A 26219-nucleotide genomic window follows, 5' to 3' on the forward strand; every position below is an offset into this window, starting at 1 on the left:
TGGAATTTGAATGTTTATTCATTTGGCCAGATTGCTAACTGTGTGCTAACTGACAGAAGGGACATGACCGGATTCATTTTGTAGACTGTTTTGTAGATTTAAATAGAAAAATGTGACAATGCAAATAGCTTCAACAACAATTCTAACTTTAATCTCAGGATTTTGATTTTAAAAAATGTTATTATCTTAAGACAGCTGAATTACAGAGAGCCGTTGCTCAGATGACACAGAACAAGCATCCATTCGTCTTTCATGCTATAGAGAAGAGCAATGCCACGCGCTGCCATCAGAGTGTGTCATATTAAAATCATAAATCTTAAATGTACTCTCTGTGCAACACGTACTTTGCTTCGCATTGATCACATTTAAATGCTTTCATTACTGATTCTGATCATTCCCCAATTTTAAACCTGATCTTATTTACAAAAAAAAAAGAAAAAACACCGTCCCATTTATCAAGAAGTTGACCTGGAGGCTTTGGTGTATTAATGGGAGCAATCAATACCCATTTTACCTCTCTTACTGTAAATGTGCTTAAGTATTTATGAATTAATTGACTTCCTCCATCCAAATAAAAACTATTATCTCTACTGTGACTCAGAGGTCAGAATTCTCTATATAATAAATAGGCCCTTTAACACAGTGCTGAAGCTAACCATACACTAAGCCCTGCCCAAGTGAAAAGTGCAAAGGAGACCAAATCAATTTGATAGCGTTATCAAATTAATATATTTAACTGCCATTCTGTGGTGCTGACAATCTTCCTCTACTCCTGTAGGTTGATCAGAGGTTGGTTTTTTCCACAAGGATGACTTGCTCCCAATAGAATTATGCTGTCCATAGAGGCAAGGAAGCTCAGGTGCGTAGCATGTAGGCTGCTCAGATAGATCTATTCTGATTCAGTGAAGGTCATCTTTATTGTGAAGAAAGCTGTATTAACTGGGTGACAGATTACAAGGTTGGAAGCTGTATACATTTAAGTCTCTGAACCACTCCAGCAAAATCCAATCATACTCCACCAATCCCCACCCCCAACAAATTATTTCACCAAACCTCACCCCCCACCCCCGCCCCCCCAACCAGAAGAAGAAAAAAACATTTCATAAAGCCCTTTTATATAAATCCTCTGAAAATGTTATCATTTTTACAAGGTTGTTTTTTTAACACGAGTTACTTCCCAAAACTTCCAAGTATAGAAATTGGCCCAGCCATTTTATGTGAATGAATAAGGCTATGGCAGCATTTTGCTGTGATTTTAACATTCTGTGATGGGGAATGAGATTAAAGACTGGCTGAGCAGTGTCTGTACTTTAAGCAGTTAAAGCATATGATGTCATATGTTTAATTGTATGCTGTCCAATGATAAAAGGACTCAGAACGTGGGAGGTATGGGAGCATTGTATGAAGAGAAATATGTTGAACAAGCGTATTCCTCATCATGGTATATCTAATTAGGGAGCAGACTGGGAAGCAAGCCCAGTAAACCTCTATGGTCCCCCACCACCTACACTTGAGTTGGGGAAGGAAGACTCAGAGTGGAGTTTCCATTCTCTCTAAATAGTATTATTAATGGTCTTGGATGTTTGAAAATAATGTATTTGTGTTGCAGTTTATGCTAAATTAGAACAGATTATTGTGTTTTTATGTAGAAAAAACTATTTGAAAAATATATTTGTGTTCCTAGCCATACAACCCACCACCATCCAGATGTGATTTTAACCAAGACATATTAAGGTAAGACCACACAGAACATTCAAAACCAAAGTATTTTCCCTGTGTGCTTCAAATTTACATTTCCTGAGTAAAACAAATAAAATAAAACACATAATACCAGCCACCTACATTGAATATTCATTTTGACATGTATTTCTAAATGGGGAAACAGATGATTACTAAATTAAAACATAAGGAAGCTTTTTTCCATCTACAGTATAAAAATATTTCCCACAAGAGGAGAATTGCTTTCGGCTTCACCATAACCGTTACAACATGAAGGCATCACATAAAAACCTGATTTAAAACCTTACAAAAGGGGCTGCTTGGTGTCTCATCCTGCTAAGGCACTGTTCTGGTTTGTGAATGGGTCCCGCGGTCTGGAATCGATTGTGGCTGGTAGCTCTGCAGGGAAGAGAGGGCATGAGTCAGCTGAAATGGCAAGGCTTCGTCCTGTGCCAGCGACCACTTCAGTGTTAGTGGGCACCTGCGAGTCCATCTTCTAAGCTGTGCAGGAAGTGCCTTCTTCCGATCTCTGTATGAGCCTGACTCGTGGACTGTGGTGTCAAAAGAGGCAGCAATTCATATCACATGCTTTAGACATGAAAGAAACATGATTGGGTATTCCAAATTGGACATGAAAAGCACCAAAATCTCTTAAAGCATTGAGACCCATTACAGTCTGATATAAACTAACCACCCATATAATTCAATAAGCAAATGAGTCATTTACAATGCCTGAAAAAAGTAGCAGTCTCTGGTAAGGCTTTTCAAAATGAATGATTCACAAACAAGCATCTAGCTGAAAGGAATAGCTGAACACTCATATATCTGAAAACCACCAGAATTCATTGTATTAAAATAAATAATGGATAATATGATAAAATGTATGGCTAAATAAAAGTGACAATAGATGGCAAATGTGCATTTATGAGACTAATGACTGAGTAAATGGCACTATTTAAAGTGTTCTGGTGAACAGTAAGAACTGTAATTTGTCTTCCTGGGGGCAGCCGTTTGAAACATGTTTGTGATTGCGGAGGCTGCTGTTTGTCTGTGGTAATCATCAGGCTTCTTTAGCAGTATACTGCAGTGGCACACAAGGGTTCTTTCTGTCTGCCTTTGGTCTGACGTGCTGCATTGACCATGTCGGCTGGTTTGTTTAATGCACAAATTTCCTTTAGCCTGAAAGTTCACAGTCCCAGCAAGACCCTTATTCGTGCATATTGTTAAATCAACTGTTACAAAGTACATTTTACTCTAATAGAGCGCATGTCCCTATTGGACTCACATAAACTCAACTGTTAGAGTTGAATTAACACTTGACATTTTACTGTGCATAAGAAAACACCTACTTCAGGTTGGCATTTTACATTTTCAATGTTTTCTGAGAATAAGATTTCTGAGATTTGTCGCCTGCATTTGGGAGTTATTTATAAGTTATTTTAAATGCTTAATAATCTCAACAGACCAACTGTTCCCGTTCAGTAGGTGAAATGTGCCTGGTCGAAACTTCACAATTAGCATCACCGCAGGCTTTATTTAGACCTCTTAATTAACATGACTAAACTTTAGCTATAACTAAAGCTACCTAAAATATACTATTTCACAGGTTTATTCTCAAAAATAAAGCCCACATTGAATATGGGGCTTTTAAATATGGATCATTATTATCAGGCCACAGACTCTTTTGCTCTCATTAAATAAAAACTGCAGTTTCAACACCTACTTTTCTGAGGTACCACACTGGCAGCTAGCCTTGCAGTTGAAAAAAAAGACTGAAAAATGACTGCATTCAAAATTGAAACTTCATTTTCTTACCGACAGATGTTCTCAAACTCGCACAGTAGCTTCTTTCCTGAGGGGTTGCTACGCAACACTCTGAGGCCTATCTGCATCCTCCTTGGGCCGCATCCCATTTCCGCTTGACGACACAAAAATAGCCCGGGCTCTCCGCGCCTCTACATGTTGTTTCTTCCTTTCTCCCGACTGTGACATCCATCAAGTGTGTTCCTGGGCTTCCTATCTCTTCCTGTGACAACCAACCAAGAGGGAAAAAAGTTTTGTCCTCGTTTGATTTTCCTCATCACTTCCTATTTACAGTGGTGCCAAGTGTTTTAGCAGGGAAAACATTCAGAAATGAATCAGGCAGCTGTTAGGCCGCCAGTACAATAAAAATGGAGGGTCCTTTCTCTCAACGCAGTCATTTCCCACATGATAACAGAAAGACGTCACACAGTGCATGTCTAATATCATGTTTCAAAAAGTTGCAGTTTCCAAAAAGGTTATTGTTAAAAACACACACACACACACAGCGCTGTAACTGTGGATATATCTTTCTGCAAATTTACAGAGTGAAATACGCGTGCTCAGCCAGGTTAATGCTCTTTCAGGGCACTGTTTCTTACTTCAGATTTATGCATTCATCTACTTCAAAATTAAGTTTTAGTCAAAGTTTCAGTCATAGTCATCCAGATGCTGTCATCGTCCAATGTGCCATATACACTATTTCAGGCACCTGTTACCTAAGCCTTGTAGCTGGGTGGAAAAACAGGGACACTTCAGGTTAATTCTTGCCAAGGACTCTCCTGCCCACACAGTGTAGCATGTGTCATTTTTCCCAGACCACAAAATGTTTGGTCATCATTTATTAATTATTTCTTCACTATTTTTAGTGTGGAGCAGTTAATAATCTACAGGACTTTTCCTGCTTTCTTATGAAAGGTCCTATGTTCATCATTTCATAATACAATCTACGAAATCATAGATATTCTTTCGATATATTTGCCTCTGCTCTAAAACAAAACTTTAAGCACAATGCTACCTTCTGACCTTAAGGATTAATTATTCAGATGGATTGTCTGGACAAACTCAGATTCAAAGAAATCATGAATGTATTTCCACTGTTTTTGACTGTTTTTTAAATAAAGATTTAAAAAAAAATTTAAAAAAACACTTTATCTGAAAGAACTGTGTGGGAAAAAATGAATAGTGTAGAAAAAATATGTTTTCTGACGATACCTTCAATGGAAAAATAAGTGCAATATTGTTCTTTAAATATAACGTATATTTATATCATATCATATTCATTTACATGATACAGTATTTATAATAAAATTTTGTTCCCATTGCTTGAAATTATATTTGCTAATAGTGATATGTTTTCCATGTCAATGTTTGCAAACTCTGATTTTTATTTTGGTATTCTTTCCAGCTGTGCTCTAATTTATTAGATTTGAATTACTTATTAACGGATAACCAAATTGCATTAATATCTTCAATTTCTTCATTTCTTTGTTACCATTGTGGGTCCACTCAAGGTTTCATTGTCACTAGAAATGAATAATGCAGACAGGTTTTCAGCTTTAATGATGTAGCGTAATTAGTTGTTCAATGTGGCCCAGAGCAATTAATTTAACAGCATATTTAGCTCAACTGAAGTAGCTGCCCCAAAGTTGGTCAAGGGGCAGATGCTGTATTAATAAGAGCAATTTTTTAAATTTAATATTAACTCAAAATCTATGAGATTTCATACATAACTGCTGTAGTAGATTACAGTTAACAAATAGCTATACTGGCAATTAATTGAGAGCGTGAGAGCTTATAAATGTAAATATTGCTGTTCTAGTATTCAAAATGGGGAGATAAATGGGCTGAATGGGCTGTCTGTGTAATTATAATGTTCATATGTTCATACAGAAGATGTCAAATAAAGATCATTATTCAATTAACAGCTCATCAAATTTAATTACTTGAGAGCCGAGCTGAAACAAAAATCAGCGTGCAGAGTATGCCCTCAGGACTGTGGCTGAGAAACACAGCTGTAGACATCAGCAGACGGTTGGTTTTCATTTTATTTGAAGCCAATGCGTATACACCTTATTACTAATAGTATGGTATTTTAACAGTAGTATTTTAATAGTACTGTATAGCCAAATGATACAAAGACATTCAACTTTTAATTTCACACCCTAAGTTAACTGGGGTAGTTTTTGTTCAGTAGATTTGTCCCATTAATACCTGTTGCCACTGTATTGTACGGCTATAGTTTAGATTTCATGAGTGGCCTCTTTTATTCTGTGAGCACACCAGAGCAACTGAGAGAAGCTCACGCTGAGGCTGCCCACCATTTTGGCTCTTTTTTCCAACTTTTTTGGGCCAAACCAATCAAAATGGATCAGAAATAATGAAATGCCAGCCGGTAGCATGGGCTTACAAGAATACTGAAAAATGAAAATGGCAGCCCAGACTGAAAGAAAAAGGAACTTGGATTTAAACAATCTGCAAAGGAAGTAAGGAAGTGACTAAAGGGTTCACACATCACATGAGTGGAGGAAGGAGGCAGGAGACAGAGCGAGACCTCTCTCTGTCTCTCTCTCTCTCTCTCTCTCCCACTCTCTCTATCTCTTTCTCTCTGTCTTTCCCTCTCTCTCTCCCTCTCTATCTCTTTTCCTCTCTCTTTCTTTTCCCCTTCTCTCTCTCTGTCCCTCCCTCTCTCTCTCTTTCTCTTTCCCGCTCTCCCTCTCTCTCCCCCCCCCTCGCTCTCTCTCTCTCTCTGAAGATCCATTGACCTCTCCACAGACTGCAGAGGAAGGACATGACCATGTGTTTTAAGTGAGGACTGGAAGGGTGCAGGGAGCCCTGCAAGTGTAAAGGGAGGACATGGTGAATGTATTGATAAAGTCAGGGCAGGAAATCCCTTACCCTCTGTGTTTGGTCCCAGTTTTTGTTCAGTGTGGTCTGTCTGCCATCCTTCCTTTCAGGCATAAACTCTAGCTTGAACTGAGTTCACATCAGCAGAAGACACTGTTATGACTGGAACAAATGGTCACCTTTATTTTGCACCTAAATTGTCATTAGAAATGGTGATCAAGCAAAGACGAGATTTAAGAATATAGAACATACAAATTAATAAAATGATAATAGCTGAGGATATGTACCTAATACAATATATAACACATACAGTATAAAATAATAACTTAGTATACAGTAACATCAAAATAATTTCTTGGTACCCCATACAATTTGGTATATGGGAAGAGTTCTTTCAGTAGTATTCATGTAGTTTCAATCCTATAAGGTCAGATAGTTCACAGTATCTCATTTCTCATGCTCATATGGTGATAGATAGCTTGCTAACTTGATTTGCCTATTTGCCAGAGAAATAATTATCTTTTTGTTAGATTTAGCACTGTAAATATACTATTTGCTACATATACTTTGCCGTAACTTAATATTTCAAATGCTTTTTTGAGCATGTGAGGGCAAAACCTGGAACATTTTTAACTGTCAAACCTTGCTTGTTTAGCTATAGAGTACATTGCCAAAAAATTACAGTTTGGTTTGGCTTTGCCCCAAGAAAGGTCTACCAGTACGCGAACACAAGTTACATTAATTTTCCATTCATATAATGCTTTTGTAAGACACATGCACTGTATTATTGACCATTTTAATATTGTTATGTAGTTTAAGCAATTTTGATAGGAAACATTAAGCAACCTTTATAAAAGAAGACAGTGAGGAATGTCATTAGCTCGACAAAAATGCTTTTTCTTCTGTTTTTGAGAATAGCCATTACGGAATCTTTTTTCTCCTGACCTTGTACAAAGGCCTGTATGTGACTAAACGATGCATTAAATCTCACGTGGCTATGTTCTGTCTATGGGATATGTGGCATTTGCAGGAAGCCAGGACTGCTGGGTGTGGGCTCGTTCTTAGTGGATCTGATTTCCACATTCTTCCTTTGGCCACACCTAAATCTTTAATTGTCTGGCCGCAGACAAAGTATTTCAAGACCACTCCGTAGCCAATATTTAACTGTAGATCTGCATGTTTGAATTGGTACAGCACCAGTCGTTGTCAAAAATCTATGAGTTGCGTGTAGTACAGAGAACATCTTCCAAATCCCAGCTCCATACTGGCAACAGCAACTGCGAAAATAAATTCCAACATGTTTTGTCATAGCTCTATCAGTGTACAAATTTAAGTCTGGGGTTTGTATGATGTTATCCAAAAGAATAGTTTTTCTTTGAACACTTTCAGTAATCTCTCATTCATCCAGTTGACAGATTGAATTACTTGTTTTGTTTTTGCACACTACATATTCTGGACATGGTCATAAAATATGAAGGCATTATACGTTATCATCACGAAGCATCATATGGATTGTGAAATGTACACACTGTTATCTGCAGTATATTTTTGGTTAATGGCATCATTATCATGCCATCTATTTAAAACTCGTCATACAATTTGAATTTACAGCGCGGAGAGTCTATAAAAAAATCCTGGGAGAGCATCATTTTCCTGGACGTCTGGTTTTTTTCCCAGTTGTTTCTGATCAATAAAAGTCTATTTTCTCCCTCACAAGGTTCCCCATTCAATACAGCTGCCATGGGTTTTAAAAACATAGAAGCATGATCCATTTATTATTGGCTGTTACCATGATTTATCTGTTCAGATATCTGCCATTGAAAACAGGTTCTGTTTATTTCCTATATATGTTCTTTATTGACAACGATTGGTGTGTGTCCCATCTATCACGCTTTGGCAATGCAGAGTGCCTGCCTGTGCTGCACATTGAGAGCTAGCACTGCTCATGCCTCAGTACAGTAATAGCAGCCTACCCGAACATGAGGAATTTAGTGTGATTATGCATAGTGTGTGTGTGAGTGCACATGCGTGTATAGGTTTATATTTTAGATATGTACACATTTTATTTTATTTTATTGTTAGTCTGTCACTGTTACTTCTTCCGATTCATACCTGCTCTGTACCTGAAGTGCAAAGATGAAGAAGTGACAGAGACACTGCATTGTTTGTAGCATCTGTGTCATTAAATTGAGTCATTTATGACATAAGGTCTGGTTCTTTTTTCCAAGTGTGTGGTTTGTAACAGCGTGCTAATACAATTTGCTTTTGTGCTTTTTATCACATGCCACAGCCACCATCTTATATATATCGAAGCACACTGAGTACAAGATTTTTATTTTTAAAGGGTATCCAATAACTCTCACAATAATATTGTTAAATCTGGCTATTCTTTTAAAAATGCAACTTGAATATTTAGTATTTAATTAAGCCAAAAATGAAGATACACAATTCCATCAATTGGTCTCTAGACGGTTGATTGAAAAAATTAATTTGTGATTTCTAGAGCCGCTTTTTTCTAGTTATAAGTTATTGTCCATTTACATTCTCTATATTTTTCATTTGAAGACTTTCTGAAATAATGCAATTGTAGATATATGCTTATGCTGCTTTAAACCAGATAAAATCACCACTGTAATAAAGTTTTGAAATTAAACATGCATATCCAATACCGCTATCATTTCTTTATTTGCCAGTCTGCTGATATTAGTGTTTGCTGAATTTTATCCGACTGCAAGCTCCTTGAGAATGGTAACGTCTGTGTTTTGCATAGCTACACGGGCGGTTTTTGAAGCTGCTTAGCTGTATGTGTATGCCATTAACTGAAATTTGCACAATGCTAATTTGTGCACAGTTCCAGCCATAGACAAACCAGTGTGGCCAGTTGGATAATCTGTGTGCCGGGCCCAATTTTATCATCTCTAATACGAATAAACTATTATAAGCCAGCATTTACTGGTCAAGTAGACTCATATAGCTACCAGCCAGAACACATACATAAATATAAATATGTCACTTAAAGGCCTCATAATATTCAACGATTACTATATGCATTATCTTGTGTAGATCCATACCACCGATAGGATGCCATTCATTTTTAATAGTGAGTTCTGAATAATATTCACAATGCACAATTGCACATTCTCTTTCAGGAACCTCACATACAGAATGTAGGTGGGCAGATGTGTGGTCTTTTTTCGAAAAGCTGACAGTTTTAGACTGACTTTCAATTGCAAATCTGAGGAATATTGATCAGCTGAAAATATTTGGAGGCTTGCATCTTCCAAACTTGCTTACCGCAGAGGTTCTCCCTGATCGGCTGAAAAGACCCAGGCCGTTTTGTTCAGATGATAAATGGGGCTCCCTGACAGGTCACTTCTTCTACCCTGAAAGCCACAATTTGTTCCTTCCCCGAGGCAGGAGACTGATTTCTCTGGGTGACAGATTTATTGGTGTCTGCATGAGGGGGAAAAAAAAAAAACTCAAACTCCCAATAAAGGCTTAGAATACATCCGTGGCAGATTGAACCTCCATTTATATCCAGGTTGATTTGAGGGAAAATCTTTTATGTATTTGTATAACTGGTCCCTGGACAAGAGGGCTTAAAACAGCAGAAATGTGATCCTGCGGTTATAACAATTCTTACATGGACGCATGTGCATATCTCTTCATGTGTTTTCTGAATGTGACGTTTTGTTGGCTAGCAGAGATTAAACACTATACATCAGCTCACATACTTCCCTGAGAAGTGGCATTAGAGGCATGTGCAGTGCATTTCACTCTGCCTGCTTGCACTGGGACTCATCTGACTGTGCACCTCATCGCAGAGCAAGCCTTGGTGGCGATGACCCACTCCTGAGCACGCAGGTGTGCTCGCCACAAAACCACCACTGCCATAGGCTTTAATTAATATGGGTTTAGCTTTCAGAGCGTGGCTATGGGTGGTCTTAACGGACCGGGCTGTGGCACACAGCTGCCATGTTCTGAAAATATACAAAGTTTTCTCAGCTTCTCAGGCCAAGCCCCATTGGTCGCCCGTGGACACGTCCAGGCCAATTCAAACCCAGAACCTTAACCTCCGCAGTACAAACTTCCATCAGGCCCAGATTCTTTCTGGCAAGCTCTGCCATTCTTCTGGCAGTTAAGAGTGTAACTAAAATGTCAGGGTAGGGATTTTATTTAAAATACACCCCATGAGCCCTTAATCAAAACAGCGTGTTTTGTAATGTGTAAGAATATTTCCAGCCATTTAAAAATTTACGTGCAGCACAGAGGTAACAGTAAGCTATGGCACTATGAAGAATCAGGCTTCACTGTCCTCAAATCATCAGCACCTAAACAAACAGGGTCTTTTAACCAGTGCTAAATTAGTTTATAATGAATATACAATGTTACGTTAGTTTTTTGCATTTTCTGGAAGCACTGAAGAACGTCACAGTGAAACTTTGACTGCTAAGTAACTGTACATGATCAAGCATAAGAGAAAGGCAACATTATCATCACTACATCTGTTTCATGTGGTATCTTAGAACTGTGGTAGGCAACCCTGCAGTGCCATAGATGTTCCTGGTTTTTGCTCCATCCAAACCTATATCTACATAACTGGATTAATAAGGCTTATTGAACACAGGTGACTATGTGTTACTCAGTGTTTCACCATTCAGACTATTCAGGCTCCTAATAATCCAAAAAGCTCTTGCAGCTAAGCTCAGATGAAACAAAAACTAGAAACATCACTGGCTCTCCAGAACTAGGTTTGCCCACCCCTGCCTAATAAGGTTGTCCAACAGTCATGTGTGTTACAGTAAGAGCCACAGAATAGCGACAACAAAGAGATCTCTGAGACGGACTTTACTTCAGATGCCCTGCTGAGAGAGAATCACAGAGACATACTGGTAGCATGGGTCAATGATTGCATTCATGTTAGAGTGCCATTAAGTGGTTTGCAAACCCTAGATCATACACATACTCCCCTTGGATGAAGAAATACGTTTTTACCCATTATTTTTCTTTCATGATTTAAAATGCAAAACACACCTCTATGATACACTCTCTTGCAGTTACAGCTAATTACAGTAAAGCATGCTCCATTTTTTTGTATTCCACTCACTATCATGCACTTTGACTCCCTGAAATCACTGACTCCTAGCAGACTGTTTCTTTTACATCTTCCCTCTTCGACAAACCCTATTCCCATTCAGGAATAGGGTTTGTCGATGAAGATCCAAACCTCAGGCCGACAAATACATTGGAGTGGCTTTTGACTAAAAAGGAAAATCTGCCCTAGCAAATCTGTGGCACTTGAACATTGCAGAACATAACCCAAGCAAGTTCAGAGAGCGGGAGAAAATATGCCAAGAAGAACGGATGAAATTCACCCCCCAACCTGTGTTCAAATAAGGTAGGGTCCCACCCAAAAAGACTGATATTGTAACAAAAGGAGGCTTTACCAAATAATAAGTAGTCTGAATGCCTAAACAAGTAGCATACTGTATTTCAGTTTATTTTTCATAAAAATATTATGCCGACATAAAATTAATCTTTTCTTTCAACAATTTTGAGGTTCAGCGCGTGATGCTTGAATTTAAATATTATATGGATAAAAATGTATCACTTACTGTAATCCAGCAAAATACGTCGTGAAAATATGTTCTCTCGTTTATTTTATGACTACTAATTGTGTTTACATTGTAACAAGCGTGATATATATTTTATGTGTTCTATTTTCCCCACTGGATATTGTTTGATGTTGTGTCTTGTAATTATATTGTCATTTATTATGTATAAATCACCATGGATTTGATATCTATCCCATTATTTTGTCATTTAATGAAGTATATCATCTGAAAATCTTTGAGCAGTCTTTCCTTAAATGGCTATTTGTTCATACAATGTTTCATTTAACCAAATACCATAAATGTTTAATTAAAATGTACCCCGGTGTGCTTCACAGTTTGTGTACATTTTGAATTAAAAGTCCAGTCAAAACCTTTCCATCCAAATGAAGCAGATAGCTATATCATCCTCGCTTTGAGATGGAGACAATGAAAACAATCATTTATTTGGACTTCCTTTTACATGTAAACAAATCATTGCTGCATTTGATGCCCTTATTAGTGGAACATTTGGATTTAGGAAATACAGAATTATCTCCCTCCTGCTGCATACTATACATCTGGTACTCCTGCCACCACAGAATTTCCCATGCTGAAATGGAACCCACCATAAATGCCATTCCTGTGTGTCGCACTGTTCAAATATGGCCACAACGTTAATGGTTAGGCAAAGTATTTGCTCTGCATTTGTATAAGGTCAGACAGCACAATGGTAACTCCTGATGGCAGAGAGGGTACACAAAGAAATGGCAAGCAAATGGACTGTTGGTAGTTGAGAATCTTTCCGCGGTGTCTGTCATGGAAAGCTCTGCAAACACAACATATTTAGCAGAACTAGTCAAACCTTTCTGACTATGTACCCTGTCTGATAGACATTCATCCACAGCTTATCTTGAAAAAACATTTGTCGTCTACATCTGAAATGGCTCTTTGCTTATAAAGTCATAATGAAAGGCCTTGGCAACTGCTTGAATTTTTAAATAAATGTGTGCAACAATCTTGAATTAACCCGCAGAGCAATTTAAAAAGGAAAAAATACATCTGAAATAAAACAATAATGCTTTTGCTGACAAAATAAAAAAATTATTCAAAACATGTGCTTGCACAAGGCTATTTTTGTTGAACAGAAGAATTGGATAAAACACTATGATGAAATAATAGTATTATTGCTGTTTTCACAAACTCTGATAGACACAGAATATCCATTCCCTGCTCTTCTTATCATTATGATAGTTCAGACACGGTAAGTAACTGGGTCAAATAAAACCCCTGTGCATCGCTGAGTATTACACTTTGCTACTTCACTGACTGTCAGCACACAGGAAAGACAAAAACATCAGTGTGAATCCTTTGTACGGTAGCTCAGTACAAATAGATATATATAGAGCAACAGTACAACTAGATCTATGTACAGCTACACAAAATGGAGACTATAAGTGAATATGAAGAGATAAATGAAAATTCAAGTATTACAATGTGCATGTGAAATTGCATGTGTGTGTATGAGTGAAAGATATTGTTTACTGCACTTTGTCATGTTAAATCTAATACAAAACTGAACATGTCACATAGTTTAAAGTATGGTCTTGTAGTGTAAAAATGTCTGACATGCCCTCCTGCACATATCTAAGATGCAATGAAACTGAATAATAGATTCATACAGATCCAAATTTCCTAACTGAAACTTGTTGAGCAAAACATTTAATAATCTTTTAAAACACTGTGTAGCAAAAGCATTTACAATATTATGTTATACATGATCTAGATTATTCTTAACAAAAGGGAGAACATACCAAACTTTTCCAGAGATAAAAGATACATAAAACATCCGATATTAGATCCATTACTGTGCCCATTTAACTAGACTTTGATTGAGGATAATGCATACCCAACTGTCCCTTCTTTTGACTAATTGTTTCCTAATCGCTATCCAGGACAAGAAGAGTATCATTTAAAGATGTTTATTTGTGACCATTACGTAACACAATGTGCTGTATAAATCAGACATTCTTGACACATCTGTTTTCATATTCACATTTGTCTTCATGCATATGAGAAAACTATCATTAAGAAATCAGCACCAGCAGCATTAAACTAACACGGGAGATGTAAACAATTTTTTTCCATGCATTGGAAACGTGACTGTTAAATCCTGATAAGAAAAGGACACAAGTCGTTTAGGGTTCGAGACATTTTGTTTTCTCTGTGACTCCTGGCTTTGTTTGGGTTCGACCAGCACACCTGACAGCAACATGCACCATTGTTCCTTAAAGCTCTTGAAAATAGAAGCATATAGGAAGCAATGAACAATGACTGTTGCTTGACCTGCTAATGGATATAACAGTTGTGTCCGTTTTTTTTTAGACTGCATGAAGTCAGTCTGAATGTGATACAGGAAAACACGTGGAGTTGAATTAAATGTTATGGTGGAGGTCAGCCATTATTCACACTGTGTAAAAAATGCAGGCTAATGAATGCTAACGGAATGTAAAGCGAAAGCCGTAACTGTATATGAATCAGAAGGCATATTAGGCTATCTGAACCAACTCGGCTCGGTTATGAATGAATAACAAAGCAAGGCAAGTAACCGAGGGAGTGCGAGACATTCCTTTCTTTTTGCCAAGGACCTGATGTGGTTATTTGTATCATTCACTGATGTCTGTGTTACAGTTGAGAAGGATACAATGGAGATGAGCTGGCCCAGATTATTTCTGCTTTATTACTTTTGTGTGTACATGGCGCTATCTGTGCCTTTGGGTCCCCTCCCACATCCTAAAACTTGTCACCAAATTCATTTAAAAATTATTTACATTAACCCCAAGAAATGATACTGAGAAACTGATATCTCCCCAAATGTGTTGGAATGGCAGCTCATTCGGCATATCAGAAGCATCACACTTTAACACTGATACATAAACAAAATTTTTACAAGGTTCCACAGGGCAATCCCCAGATATGAAACATTATTGTCATTTTCATGTATTTTTTTTTCATCATCATTATGTTTGTCATTGCGTATAAATTCAATGGAGTGCTTGGAATACATTCCATATACTGTTAATGCATGCATTTTATTATCACAATTGATTTTTTATGGTTTAATATGGAATATTGCCCACAATGCACAATGCAGCTCCTGCATCCACTTACTTCAGTGCTGTGAACATTGACCCACAAATACAATAACTAATGATGCTTTATTTTAGTATAAGCACCAGGATGAAGCACTGACAGGTGTGTCTGGTCTACATCATAAAATTCCTTGTTTAACAGAAGGGGTGAGGGGTGCGATGTGGCTGGTTGTAATGGTGGTGGGGGTGAATGTGCATGTGGATCTTAACCTCAATTGGTAACAAATGATTGGGCATGTGACTCTTAATCTCACTTGGTAACAAAGAGCTTTCAGGTACTCTTGTGGTAATCAGTGTGTGTCCACTTATAGTAGTCAAGACAGAAATGCCCTGTTGTCTCTCATAAGTCTGGTGGCTGCATAGCTTTAGATCACAGGTCTGACTCTAGTTAATAGGCTGCAGTGAATTTGCCTACTTGTCGATTTGAAAGCCAAGAGCTGTCTTTCTGACCCCCGATTTGATCGGTATTTTTATACGAGTGAAGCCTCGCCTTTCATAGCATGTTTTGTTTAATAACAGGCTCTGTTACTCTGACTTATAATTACGGTGAATCCAGTGATGGCTACGTGAATAATTGCTTAGAATGTTTACTATACCCAATGCTGTCAAAGAGATTGTCCTAAAAAAACAAACAAGCAAACACTAAAGAATTAATCACATCATTTGATGTCTTTTATAAACTTATTATGTGTAACTGGATATCGGAGGAAGAGGATGGGGGCGCAGTTTTAGATTAATATGGTGCATTCTTTGAGACCTGCTGCAAAAGCAGTCCATTGTAATCAGGCACATCAATGTTTTTCAGGTCATCCGGACGTCTGAAGCCACCTCATGTTTTCTGCGCAGGCGTGCAGTGTGTTCTGGCAGGCATGTAAGCAATGTGTCCCAGGAATGTGTTGTGTTTATTTAATGAGATTTTGGGCAATGTGCTTAGTTTTGAGATCTGGAACTAAGGTGCAGGAGTATTCGATAAAAGTTTGTGGTTGTAGATCTTCACATAGATGTGGTCTTTTGACCTCTTTTTTATCACCTTCTCTCTTTAACCCAGTCAATGGCCTGTATAACAATTTTCACTCTTTTCTCCACTGGTTAATAATTCCTACAGCATTATCTGCCAGAAACTTATCTCAGTGTCAGTTTATAACAGGGTGTTATCGACCTGTCCTGAATCATGTGATCACTGATGACCTATCCTGGCCAAGCATTTTGAATACTTTTGATTAGTGCCTATGAGATAAGACCACTGGTTTAACGTAGGTCACTATCTGGGGGATGGGGACTGTGTTTGGGTGTGTGCCTGGTGTGTGTGTGTGTGTGTGTGCATGCAGGGGCAGGGGGGTGTTCAGTCTAATGGCAGACTTGCCTTCCAAACTTGTGAATGGTATCTATTTAATTCTTTACAAATGGAGGAAATTTTCTCAGATCTTTCCACAACGCAGTTAATGTGCCTTTTCTAATAAGGATCCCTGGTTTATAATGCCGGCAAGTCCTGAGTGTATAAGAGAGGAACTCACCAAAGAAGGGTTATCAGGGTAAGGTGAGTGGTAGACAATCTTTTAACTAAGATGTGCGAGCTGCTCTTTGCTAATTTGAAAGGCTTCATAGCTCAGTTCGTTTCATAAACACCAGTAACAACTATCACATTAAACGCATTTTTATGTACGTATTTTGAGTAAAAGCCGTATAGCCTACAAAAGCTTTGTTCCTAAGGGGTTAATTGTATTAAAAGTTATTTAGGCTGGACATAAGTGTGGATTGTATAAAGTAGAGAGTTCAGCTGAAATGAGGCCTCGGATAGAAAAAGTAACAAGTACTTCGTCTCTTTGGGCAGTTTCAAAAATCAACCGCATAATCTTGCGACATGCGGGAGTATATGAAATAGTCAATCTAGCCATCGTTTAAAGCAGACAATGAACGATACTTCTCCGCATTAAATATCCCCGCGGGGGCAGAGTCCTGAGTCTAAATGTATGGAGCAGCGCCACTGGAACATGGTGTGTAAATACATGATTGAAATTAGTTACATTTAATTAAATGTAACCTGTATAATCGTAAATGTGAGCTTTCTTGTTGGCTTTCACTCAGCACGCCAATTTATCTACATAACAATAACAAACATATAGCGATTATCCAGAATGTGTCAAGCAGCCAGCCGTGAGATGTGTACACACTGCCTTGTGAAAGCCTGCGAGCGTGTCTGTGTGTGTGTGTCTGTGCGCACGGCGTGTTGAGCGTTTATGTGCGCGCGTGCATACTTGGGTGCCTGTGCGTACATTAGCCCCGGTAGTGTAAAAGGTTGTTACAATACTGTAATTTCACAATATTGCTCTGTCTACAACTCTGTCTAAAATTTTATGTTGTTTGGCCACAGGTTGTTTGCTGTAACCGGCATGTAATATGAAACTGCAGATTAATTTCAATTTTACATTTGTTGTTGTATTTAGTTTAATTAAAAGGCATTCAGGAACGATTTCTACAAATTTTACACATTTTATAACTAATACGATGTGGGCCTTCTATGTCCATCATGAAGATGCTGATATAGAGACCATATGTTATATTTCTCACTATTTTTTAGTTCTTGCACGCACCACTGGATTATTATTATTATTATTATTATTATTATTATTATTATTATTATTATTATTATTATTAAGAAAATATTAATATTAAGAAATAATAAGCATTTCTTGCAACCTTAATAAATTGTATAAGAAGCAGGAAGTATATTTATATTTCATATTTATGTCATAGCAGATGCCATTTGCGGATTATGACCAATAAAGCAATGACTTGATTGTTATTAGTGCCATTTTTAGTTTAAATAGCGGCGTTATCTGTGATGTAACGTTCCTCTAGATAGTGGATCGGGTGTCTCTTATCATTCAGCGTTCAATTATCAGTATAGTAGGGTATAGGTTGATACCAAATCAATGACTTGAAATTAAAAAAATAATAAGAAGAATAAGAATAATAATTTAGATTCTACAAAGTTACATGATATATATGTTGCATGATAAAAGGTATTCGCCAATACTATCCATAGGAAACTTTTGACGCATGAAAATTGCGCGTGTGTCTGCGTGTGAGAGAGAGAGAGAGAGAGAGAGAGAGAGAGAGAGAGAGAGAGAGAGAGAGAGAGAGAGAGAGATTGCGCAAATTGATAAGAAATTACATTAATACCGACACCGTGGACATTTGCGGGAAATACTCATACATTTGTCTTAAAGAATGTCTACTGGAACATGTTAGTTAAAGCACGAATTGTAGTGTTCCTAGCTTACAATGCTATTAAATTATTTTTTACTGAGTAATGACAATACAATTATAACCTTAGCGCAAATAGTGGCCATGGATTTATACACCATTTCACACAGGTAGTTTATTAAACATGGATCTGATCGACGTGGAATTAAGCGGCTCAACAGCAGCCCATTTATAGCTGCTCAAAATTTCATTGGATTATGCCATGTAATTAAATATGTTACTGTGAATTTATTATCATATCAAATTTAGTTTTCAAACAATATTTGGCTGCATTTATAAAGTATACCTCAGAGCTATCTGGTAAATACCAAATCAGCTCCATTTAAGCTAACTAAGGTACAGTTATAACCTACTTTTTGCCTCTGTATGGTTTCACTTTCTTTTCTACTTCCAATGTAATATATTCTTTTGAATCCTAAACATAACCATGCAAAAATGAATTACTAGCTAAACACCAGATTGTTGGGGAAAATGTTCATTTTAATTGCCTATTGTCGACTAAACAAAAAACAGTCAGTCTATTTCCATAAAGCACGTGTTATTCACTGCAATGATAATCGTTGCAAGCGTTTAGTGATGTTAGCGATTATGCAGTACAGCATCAAACTTCCATACCTTCCTGTGCACATCTGCGCGCCCCTCTGTGGAATACCACTGTCAGGATGTGTTTCGCTTTACATTTGGTTGCATCCAGCTTGCTTCTGTGTTTCCCATTCTTGAAAGTCCATCATTAGTTTTCTTTAACAGTGTTAATTAGCAGAATGAAACTGAAAAGCGATGCTGCCAGTCTTCACATGTGATTGGCGAAAGAGCGTGATGTCAGACGATCCAGAGGCATCCTGATTGGCGAAAGCGGTGTCAGTGTGGAGTAAACAAGGCAGCTAGGAAAGGTTTGAACTTCAGATCTCAACACATCACAGATAGGGTCAGACGCAGCACAGACGGGGTATTTTTTGTGTTACTCTAAAGTTGCTAACAGTTCGCTAACTCCAGTTTAAAGACCAATGTCCGAATGTCGAAGGGGCACTGGAGGCTAAGGAAGTTATCGAAACAACCGCAAGAGGCGTGATGGTCTCCAAATATAACGTGCATTTCTTAATTCATTGATATCTGTGTAGATCAGATATACTTAATTGCTAAAGAGAAGCGTTATTAAACCGACGTTTCTCCCTCCATTGCATTGGGGTTAACGAGCTACGTATTTGATTCATTCCGTCTGGGTTATTCTATTTTAGGTTCTAATTATCACTTCAAGAAATGAACTTAATATATTTCGACCGGTTTTCATTGCAAACTGTCGGGTATGTAGTAATCTTGCTTTAGGTATAAAACCGACCACGCAGAGCTGAGCCATACACAGGATTTGGGGAGATAGTCAGAGTCTGTAGTGTCCCTCTCGCGTCCAGGTGGCCTTCCGGACGGAGCGGAGACTCCAGCTGAGCGTAGCAGCGCTGTCATGCTGCCCAAAGTCGAGACGGAATCACTGGGACTCGCTCGATCGCATGGGGAACAGGGGCACATGCCTGGAAACATGCAAGGTAATGCATATAAATGTTTTTTTTTTTGTCGGGTCTCCGTGCAGAATACAATTTGCGTTTAATTGCGCGTGGGATAAAACAACTGTAAATGTTGATTATATATATTTAAACTTTCTGTTATAGTTTCTAAATGAACTTTGTTGAGCATGTACTAATGTCTATTAATTTGACATTTGACATTCTATGCACACAGAGGAACGGGACATTTAGTGAGTTATAGGCGATCGAAGAACAGACACGAGGGCAGTATGTAGGCTAAACTCAAAAATAGGTATCGCTATCCGAGTGTATCGTGGGACAGTTTACGCTCACTTTTTATTTTAGAATTGATGCATTAAAAAGTAACATTTTCTTGGTTTGTCCAGTGCCTTGAGCAGTTTTATTTCATTGAGAATGCGCGCGTAATGTTTACTTACTGCCTTATTTAATAATATACGAGTGAACAAAATAGGCAAGATCGACAAACTCTTGTACTCGGACAGAAATATATTTTTTCCGATACGTACCCAAGTGTCATGTTTTCTCAAATTGATTTATTATTCACGTATATTCCTCATGTTATGACAACTCGTGTTGTAGCGTGCATGTTACCGGTAATGAAGCTCTCATTGTGCTGACAAAACCGGAGTGAACCTGAATTGGTGTCCCAATTACGGACAAACATGTAATTGCAATAGGCCTAACCTTAGATCTAAGGGCATGTTTGTTGTTGCTATTAAACCAAATAAAAATGCTGTAAGAATGAATTGGATTTCTACAGCAGCTGTGTGATCCAAGTTACAATATTTTATTGTAATGTTCTTCATATGTCGTTCATGGTACCTGAATAGAATTAAAGGGAAAAGTTCACGTAGGCCTACACTTAATACGCTTTAAATTGGGTACATGTGCCATGCAAAACGTGGAATTTGTAAATGTATATGAATATTATTTGTTAATATTAACTGTAGTATGGTTTTTTATAGGCCTTTGTTGATCCTAATTTTTAAAAACAAAAAATGTAGCATTTTAAAAGAAAAAACATAAAATGCCTTTCCAAATTTATTTTCGACTAATTGTAAAAGATAATCAAAATTGGAAATATCGAGTACATTTTTGATTTCAGGCGCCTTCCTTCAAAGTTTGATTGTCGGCCTTCTTTGCGTTGTACACTATTACTATTACTGAGGTTCAGTCATTTAAATACTACACCCGTCTTCCGAGTCACGTGTTTGCCAAACTGATTTATCAGATAAAGAATTAGCTGCTGAATGCGGAATTACTAAAATTAGAAGTTACGCATAACACGGCCCCATTCGTCTGAATTCTTGTATTTATCTAAAAATCAATTCAGAATGTATGCGTATCACTGGGTCTACTGCTAATTTTCCCAGTGAAGCCCTGTGCTAAACTTCGAGGGAAAAGCTATAAACCGTTCGCACGTGCCTTTGGCCGCGGGCATAAAAACCGATAGCCTGCTACCACTAAAACTGCTTCCGTTACAATGGCTATATGAAGTTGATTCGCCAAGACATCTGAAAACGTTAGTGTTTTCATCTGTGTTTTGTTTTGTGTATATATCCACACTTACGATTCGGACAACCGAGTTGCTGTTTACAATTCAGTTGTGTCAAAAATATTGAGAGTTACCGACAAGACGGAAATTTTGCACATAAATTGGAGTGGTACCTGATTTGTCCCCTTTCGATGGCCATAAGTTAGTCTATTTGAAAATCTCTTCAGTAATTGTAAGCAAAAATGTCAAAATGATAATTTTGGTATATATTGCATTTTGAAGCAAAGTGTAGGTGACACTGAAACCACGCGTTGGCTATATGCTATTTTGTTTCCGCTGATGGAGATTCTTTGACTCACTACCACTTGTTGATAATAATTTAAATAAATCGAATTAACAGTATTGAATCCTATGTTTAGGGGACATTCCCTTTTATAGCGTGCGTAGCGACATTATAAGTCATTTTAATTGTGCATGATACAATTACATTTTTGCAGTGATTATATATTTGTTATGATTGAACATTTTGTTAAATGTGAATTTCTTGTTGTAAATAATTTTTAGAGTAAGAGTTGCATGGTTTGCATTGCATATTTTCGAAATGTTAGTAATTATGAATTAATTTACTTGTATATCAGTGTGCATATTTTCATTGCTTTGTTTTAACCCTTAAAATAAGATTTAATATCGGACGGTTTGAAAGTAAAATCAGTCTTCATACCGTAATGCTGTTTTCTCTGGTTGTTCTTATCGGTCGTCTCTGTCAGGACCATTTCCCGCCTTTTGGTGAAGTTTCAAAGCATCGTAATTATTGAAAAATGCTATCAAAGTAAAACAGGAATCAGTTATTTATCTTCTTATGTCAGGTGCGCTGCATGATCGCTTAACTTTTCCTTGTCGCTCACAAGAGCAAGGAGATAAGAAAATATTTTAATAAGAAGCATGTAATTTACATTGCTGTATATGCCCATAGTTTTTGATAACAATACCTTGTATATCTTTCTTCGTATGAGGACTGAAATATTATCCTTTGGAAATACTTTTTAAATGTACTGTAGGAATATGTATATAGACTAGATGTGCTTGCCCTGTGTGTCAGTTTTTAAAGACGATGTACTGGATTGGATACCTTTACTAAAATGTGTTTTTCAAGAATGTGACAACTGTGCCTTTTTACAACCCTTGCCAGAGTCTGATTCACCTTTGTTATTTATTTGTACCAGTTGCCCTGCTCATGGATTTTAGGATGTTCAGTGTCACACATGTATAAGTGTATCAGTGCGGAGTTGTAGACAAACTATAAAATATATAACAGCTGCAGCTTTGGAAAAATCCCATTAAAAGACAGGTCACAATAAAAGTATACAGAAAACAAGCTGTAGGCATTGTGTGTATAATGGAGACCCCTGTAGGAAAGGCTTCCTGAGTACAAAGGTTATGCATGTGCAGGCTTCCACATTGTGATGGACATGGGCTAATATGTGTGTTTGTGCTTCACAGCCCCACAGTTTAAAATGATGGACTACGCCTATGATGAAGACCTGGATGAGATGTGTCCTGTGTGTGGAGACAAGGTTTCTGGATACCACTATGGGCTGCTGACCTGCGAGAGCTGCAAGGTTGGTCCTGCTTTCCTTTTCTTCTTTTTTCCCGTCTTCGGTGCGACAGCGTACTGCTCTTTCTTGACTGCTGATCGAGTTATGCTCATCTACTTGTGGAATGCTGCGTTCTTCCCAAAAAGCATTTTATTTACGGCAGGAAAATGTCAAACTATTACCATACACACAATTACCAGAAATGTATTGCCTTTTAATATTTAATTAACGGAATAATGGATTTGCCAGATCTTTATTTCTCTGCCTGCTTGGGCTATGGAAAGCACTTGTGTGTCTGACTGAAAGATTGAGAGGTAGAATTGGCGTGTGATGTGGAGCTTGGTGAATTGGGCTATACTGTTAGGAGCGAAGGGTCTAGATCTCCTGCGGAGCGCTTTGCTGTCCCGTGCAGACTGCAGCGTAAACAGGTACAGCAGTTCTGTTAAACTGAATGTAAATAAATAAAAAAATCTTCAGTCACTGTGGATAAAACTGTCTGCCAAGCAATCAATAACAATAACAATAATAATAATAATAATAATAGGTAGAAACAACCCAAAAGTCCTGAAATGCTGTAGTGTAATCAGATCAGCTTTGATTTGATTGTGTTGTGACAGAATGCTTTCCTATTCAGAATAGTTCACATAATTTATGATTAGAATCATTTTATCAGGAACAGATTTTACGGTGTAATTTTCGCAGTATTCTCTGAATGTAGCCTCAGATTTCTGAAGGGAAAGAGATACGGTTTCTTTTTCGCTTACGTACAGCAGACTAATTCTGCTCTTTTTCTGATATGACAGAGAGTTGTGTGTTGTATCCAAATAAAACATTCTCACTCAGTGTGTCCGTATCACAGCCTTGTTCTTCCAGTTTCAAAGGCATGGCTGCGAGTGTAATTCTTTGTCAATGGGCCAGATAATTGTTAAGTCAAGTTTGAGGTCGTCAGGTTATCTGGATGAGGTTGCCGAGCTTGTGAAGATTTACTTTTAGTTTTTTGCACGTTAACTAAATCTGTTGCACATGCACGTGTTACCTCACCTATGTAAAGGAGTGAAATCAATACGGAAAAAAGTTTAGTTCTGAAATATTTTATGCATTTCACACCTCTCATAATTCTAGTAAAAACCTTACCAGCAATATTGGAGGCATCGTAAATAAGGTAATATTTACCACAGTGTTTCTATTCAGTTCCAGTGAGGAAAAAGAAAGAAACAGGCATAAAAGATTTTTTTTTTAATTGGTAAGTTCTACCTGTACTCTGCTTTTATCTGAACTAAGGTAATGTCTGCCTATATTTTTTATGCAGCAAAGTAAATATATTCAGGTATGCTGAAGCCAAAGCCTTATAATCCTAGAACATTAAATTATGGATACACTGTATTGGATTTTTGCAGTCATTTTTGAAACATGAAGGCTACAGCTGGAAGAGACTTCATAGGAACATTCTGAAGACATTTTAGGTCTATGTATGCATGTATACCAATACAGCTGCTATTTACCTATATATTTTGTAAATACATTCTGCATATTGCAATGTCATGTGATTTGTGATCTGTGAAGTATTTGACACACAGTTATAATTTTCATATTAGCAAATTAGCAAGAGTATCTTTCCTCATTACAACCAGTTGCCAGGTAAACTGAATTGCAATTCAGTTCTGTAATAGGTGAACAACGGTGAGTAATTATATGTACTGTGTTTGTTCATTTTGTTCATTTTAAATATTTTTAAACAGTCACAGACTATTCTACATAAAAGAATGTACGTTTTACGTGATATTTGCTAATTTATTTTTAAAACACCTGTAGCATGGCATATCTGGAACTTTTTACGAAAATATGCGTGCTCTTTATGTATTGTCACCAGTATTGTGCAGATGACGTTCAAACATCCTATTTAGAAGTCAGAAGCCTACTACTTTGTGCAGTGCTTGAATTCCCATTTTATTACGCTTTTCATGAACTGTAGTGTGTAATGATCGGCTCCTATGCGGCATTACATTGAAACTGTCCAGCCATTTCTCCTTCTGATGAAATCTATCAAATTTAATCAGATGTGATATTTGGTGTCTTTAAATTATTTTTGCTTGTTATTCAATCACAAGTTTGCTTATGATTGAATGATAGTTAAGCTGTTTTCCTTATAAAGTGTGCATTGGGTGTTTGATTGTGATCACATGTAACAGACATTGTTATACGAGAGAAAGTATTATACACTGGCATGCAAACTTTAATGTGTGTGCATTCACCTGTGTGCGAGTACAGGCTTGCACCTGTGGGCATTATTTAGTGCACTGCGTAAACCTCTGAGGCAAATCTGACGCCTTCATTTGTGTTTTTCCCCAGGGCTTCTTCAAGCGAACCGTTCAGAACAATAAGAGGTACACGTGTATAGAGAACCAGAGCTGCCAGATCGACAAAACGCAGAGGAAGCGCTGTCCCTACTGCCGCTTTCAGAAGTGTCTCACTGTCGGCATGAAGCTGGAAGGTGAGGGCGTCTTCGTTTCGTCATTCTGTCTGGGTTATGCCTCCGGCTGGAGGCGGGGAAATGACATAAAGCTACCTCATTACGGGAGAGCGTACGTTTAAACGAACCTTACTCAGCTGACACGGAGAATGAACAAACTCCTTTTTTAAAAATAATTTCATTCATTCTGCTTTGCTTTTATACATGCTATCTGAAGTCTTTTTCTTTTACCCGTTCGAAATGGTGCTTTTGTAGTAATTTTTTGAATTACTCTTAATTGTGGACTGCTGGAGGGGGAAATTTCCTATGCTGTCATTTTGGGTCTTATTTTCCTTTGATTTGATTTCACGTTAGCTTCAGGATGCCCTAGGCCCTGCGGTGGCTTGTTAGCTTGGCGGTTTTTGTTTTTGAGTGTTGCCGCAATCTCTAGGGCAGGATAGGAAAGCTCGTCGTGAGGACCACAACATAAACATGCATGTGTTTATAAGTGGATGCATGACCAACCATAACCGGCGATGTCTGGCTTTAAAATGCATGAGATTCAAGGCAGGCCATTTTCAATAATCTCTGAAATTAATTTCTGTACTGTATGTATTTCACGCAAAGTATTTCAGTGTACTATGTTATTTTTGATATATTTTTCACAAACGGTTTATCTCAAGTTACACAGTTGGTTGAAGGACACTTTGAGAATATAAAGAAGATATGTACGTTGTGTGTATTGTTGCTGTATATCCTTAGACAT

At 37.6% G+C, this 26219-nt stretch overlaps 1 protein-coding gene and 1 long non-coding RNA gene across 7 annotated transcripts in view; one reads left to right on the forward strand and one right to left on the reverse strand.

Annotated features, from left to right (window-relative positions):
- Positions 1-1086: 1086 nt before the first annotated feature.
- On the reverse strand, positions 1087-19139 carry LOC118226390. The gene is made up of 4 exons (XR_004765031.1): positions 18992-19139; positions 3535-3745; positions 1465-2118; positions 1087-1432 (listed from the first exon to the last, which is right to left on the reverse strand). It is a non-coding gene; the product is annotated as an uncharacterized LOC118226390 (long non-coding RNA).
- The window catches only part of nr5a2 (nuclear receptor subfamily 5, group A, member 2), a 50376-nt gene continuing 40525 nt past the window's right edge, over positions 16369-26219 (forward strand). The window contains exons 1-4 of one of the 6 annotated variants that reach the window (XM_035415973.1): positions 16369-16646; positions 19765-19914; positions 22910-23028; positions 25354-25495. In XM_035415973.1, the coding sequence (XP_035271864.1) occupies positions 19833-19914; positions 22910-23028; positions 25354-25495 (343 nt within the window). In that variant the 5' untranslated portion in view covers positions 16369-16646; positions 19765-19832. Of the gene's footprint in view, positions 16647-19156; positions 19915-22909; positions 23029-25353; positions 25496-26219 lie in introns of those variants that run through there. The other 5 variants (XM_035415971.1, XM_035415976.1, XM_035415972.1 and 2 more) reach the window with 5 other exon arrangements.

Source organism: Anguilla anguilla, chromosome 4 (genome assembly GCF_013347855.1).
Source record: "Anguilla anguilla isolate fAngAng1 chromosome 4, fAngAng1.pri, whole genome shotgun sequence".
Taxonomy (NCBI): domain Eukaryota; kingdom Metazoa; phylum Chordata; class Actinopteri; order Anguilliformes; family Anguillidae; genus Anguilla; species Anguilla anguilla.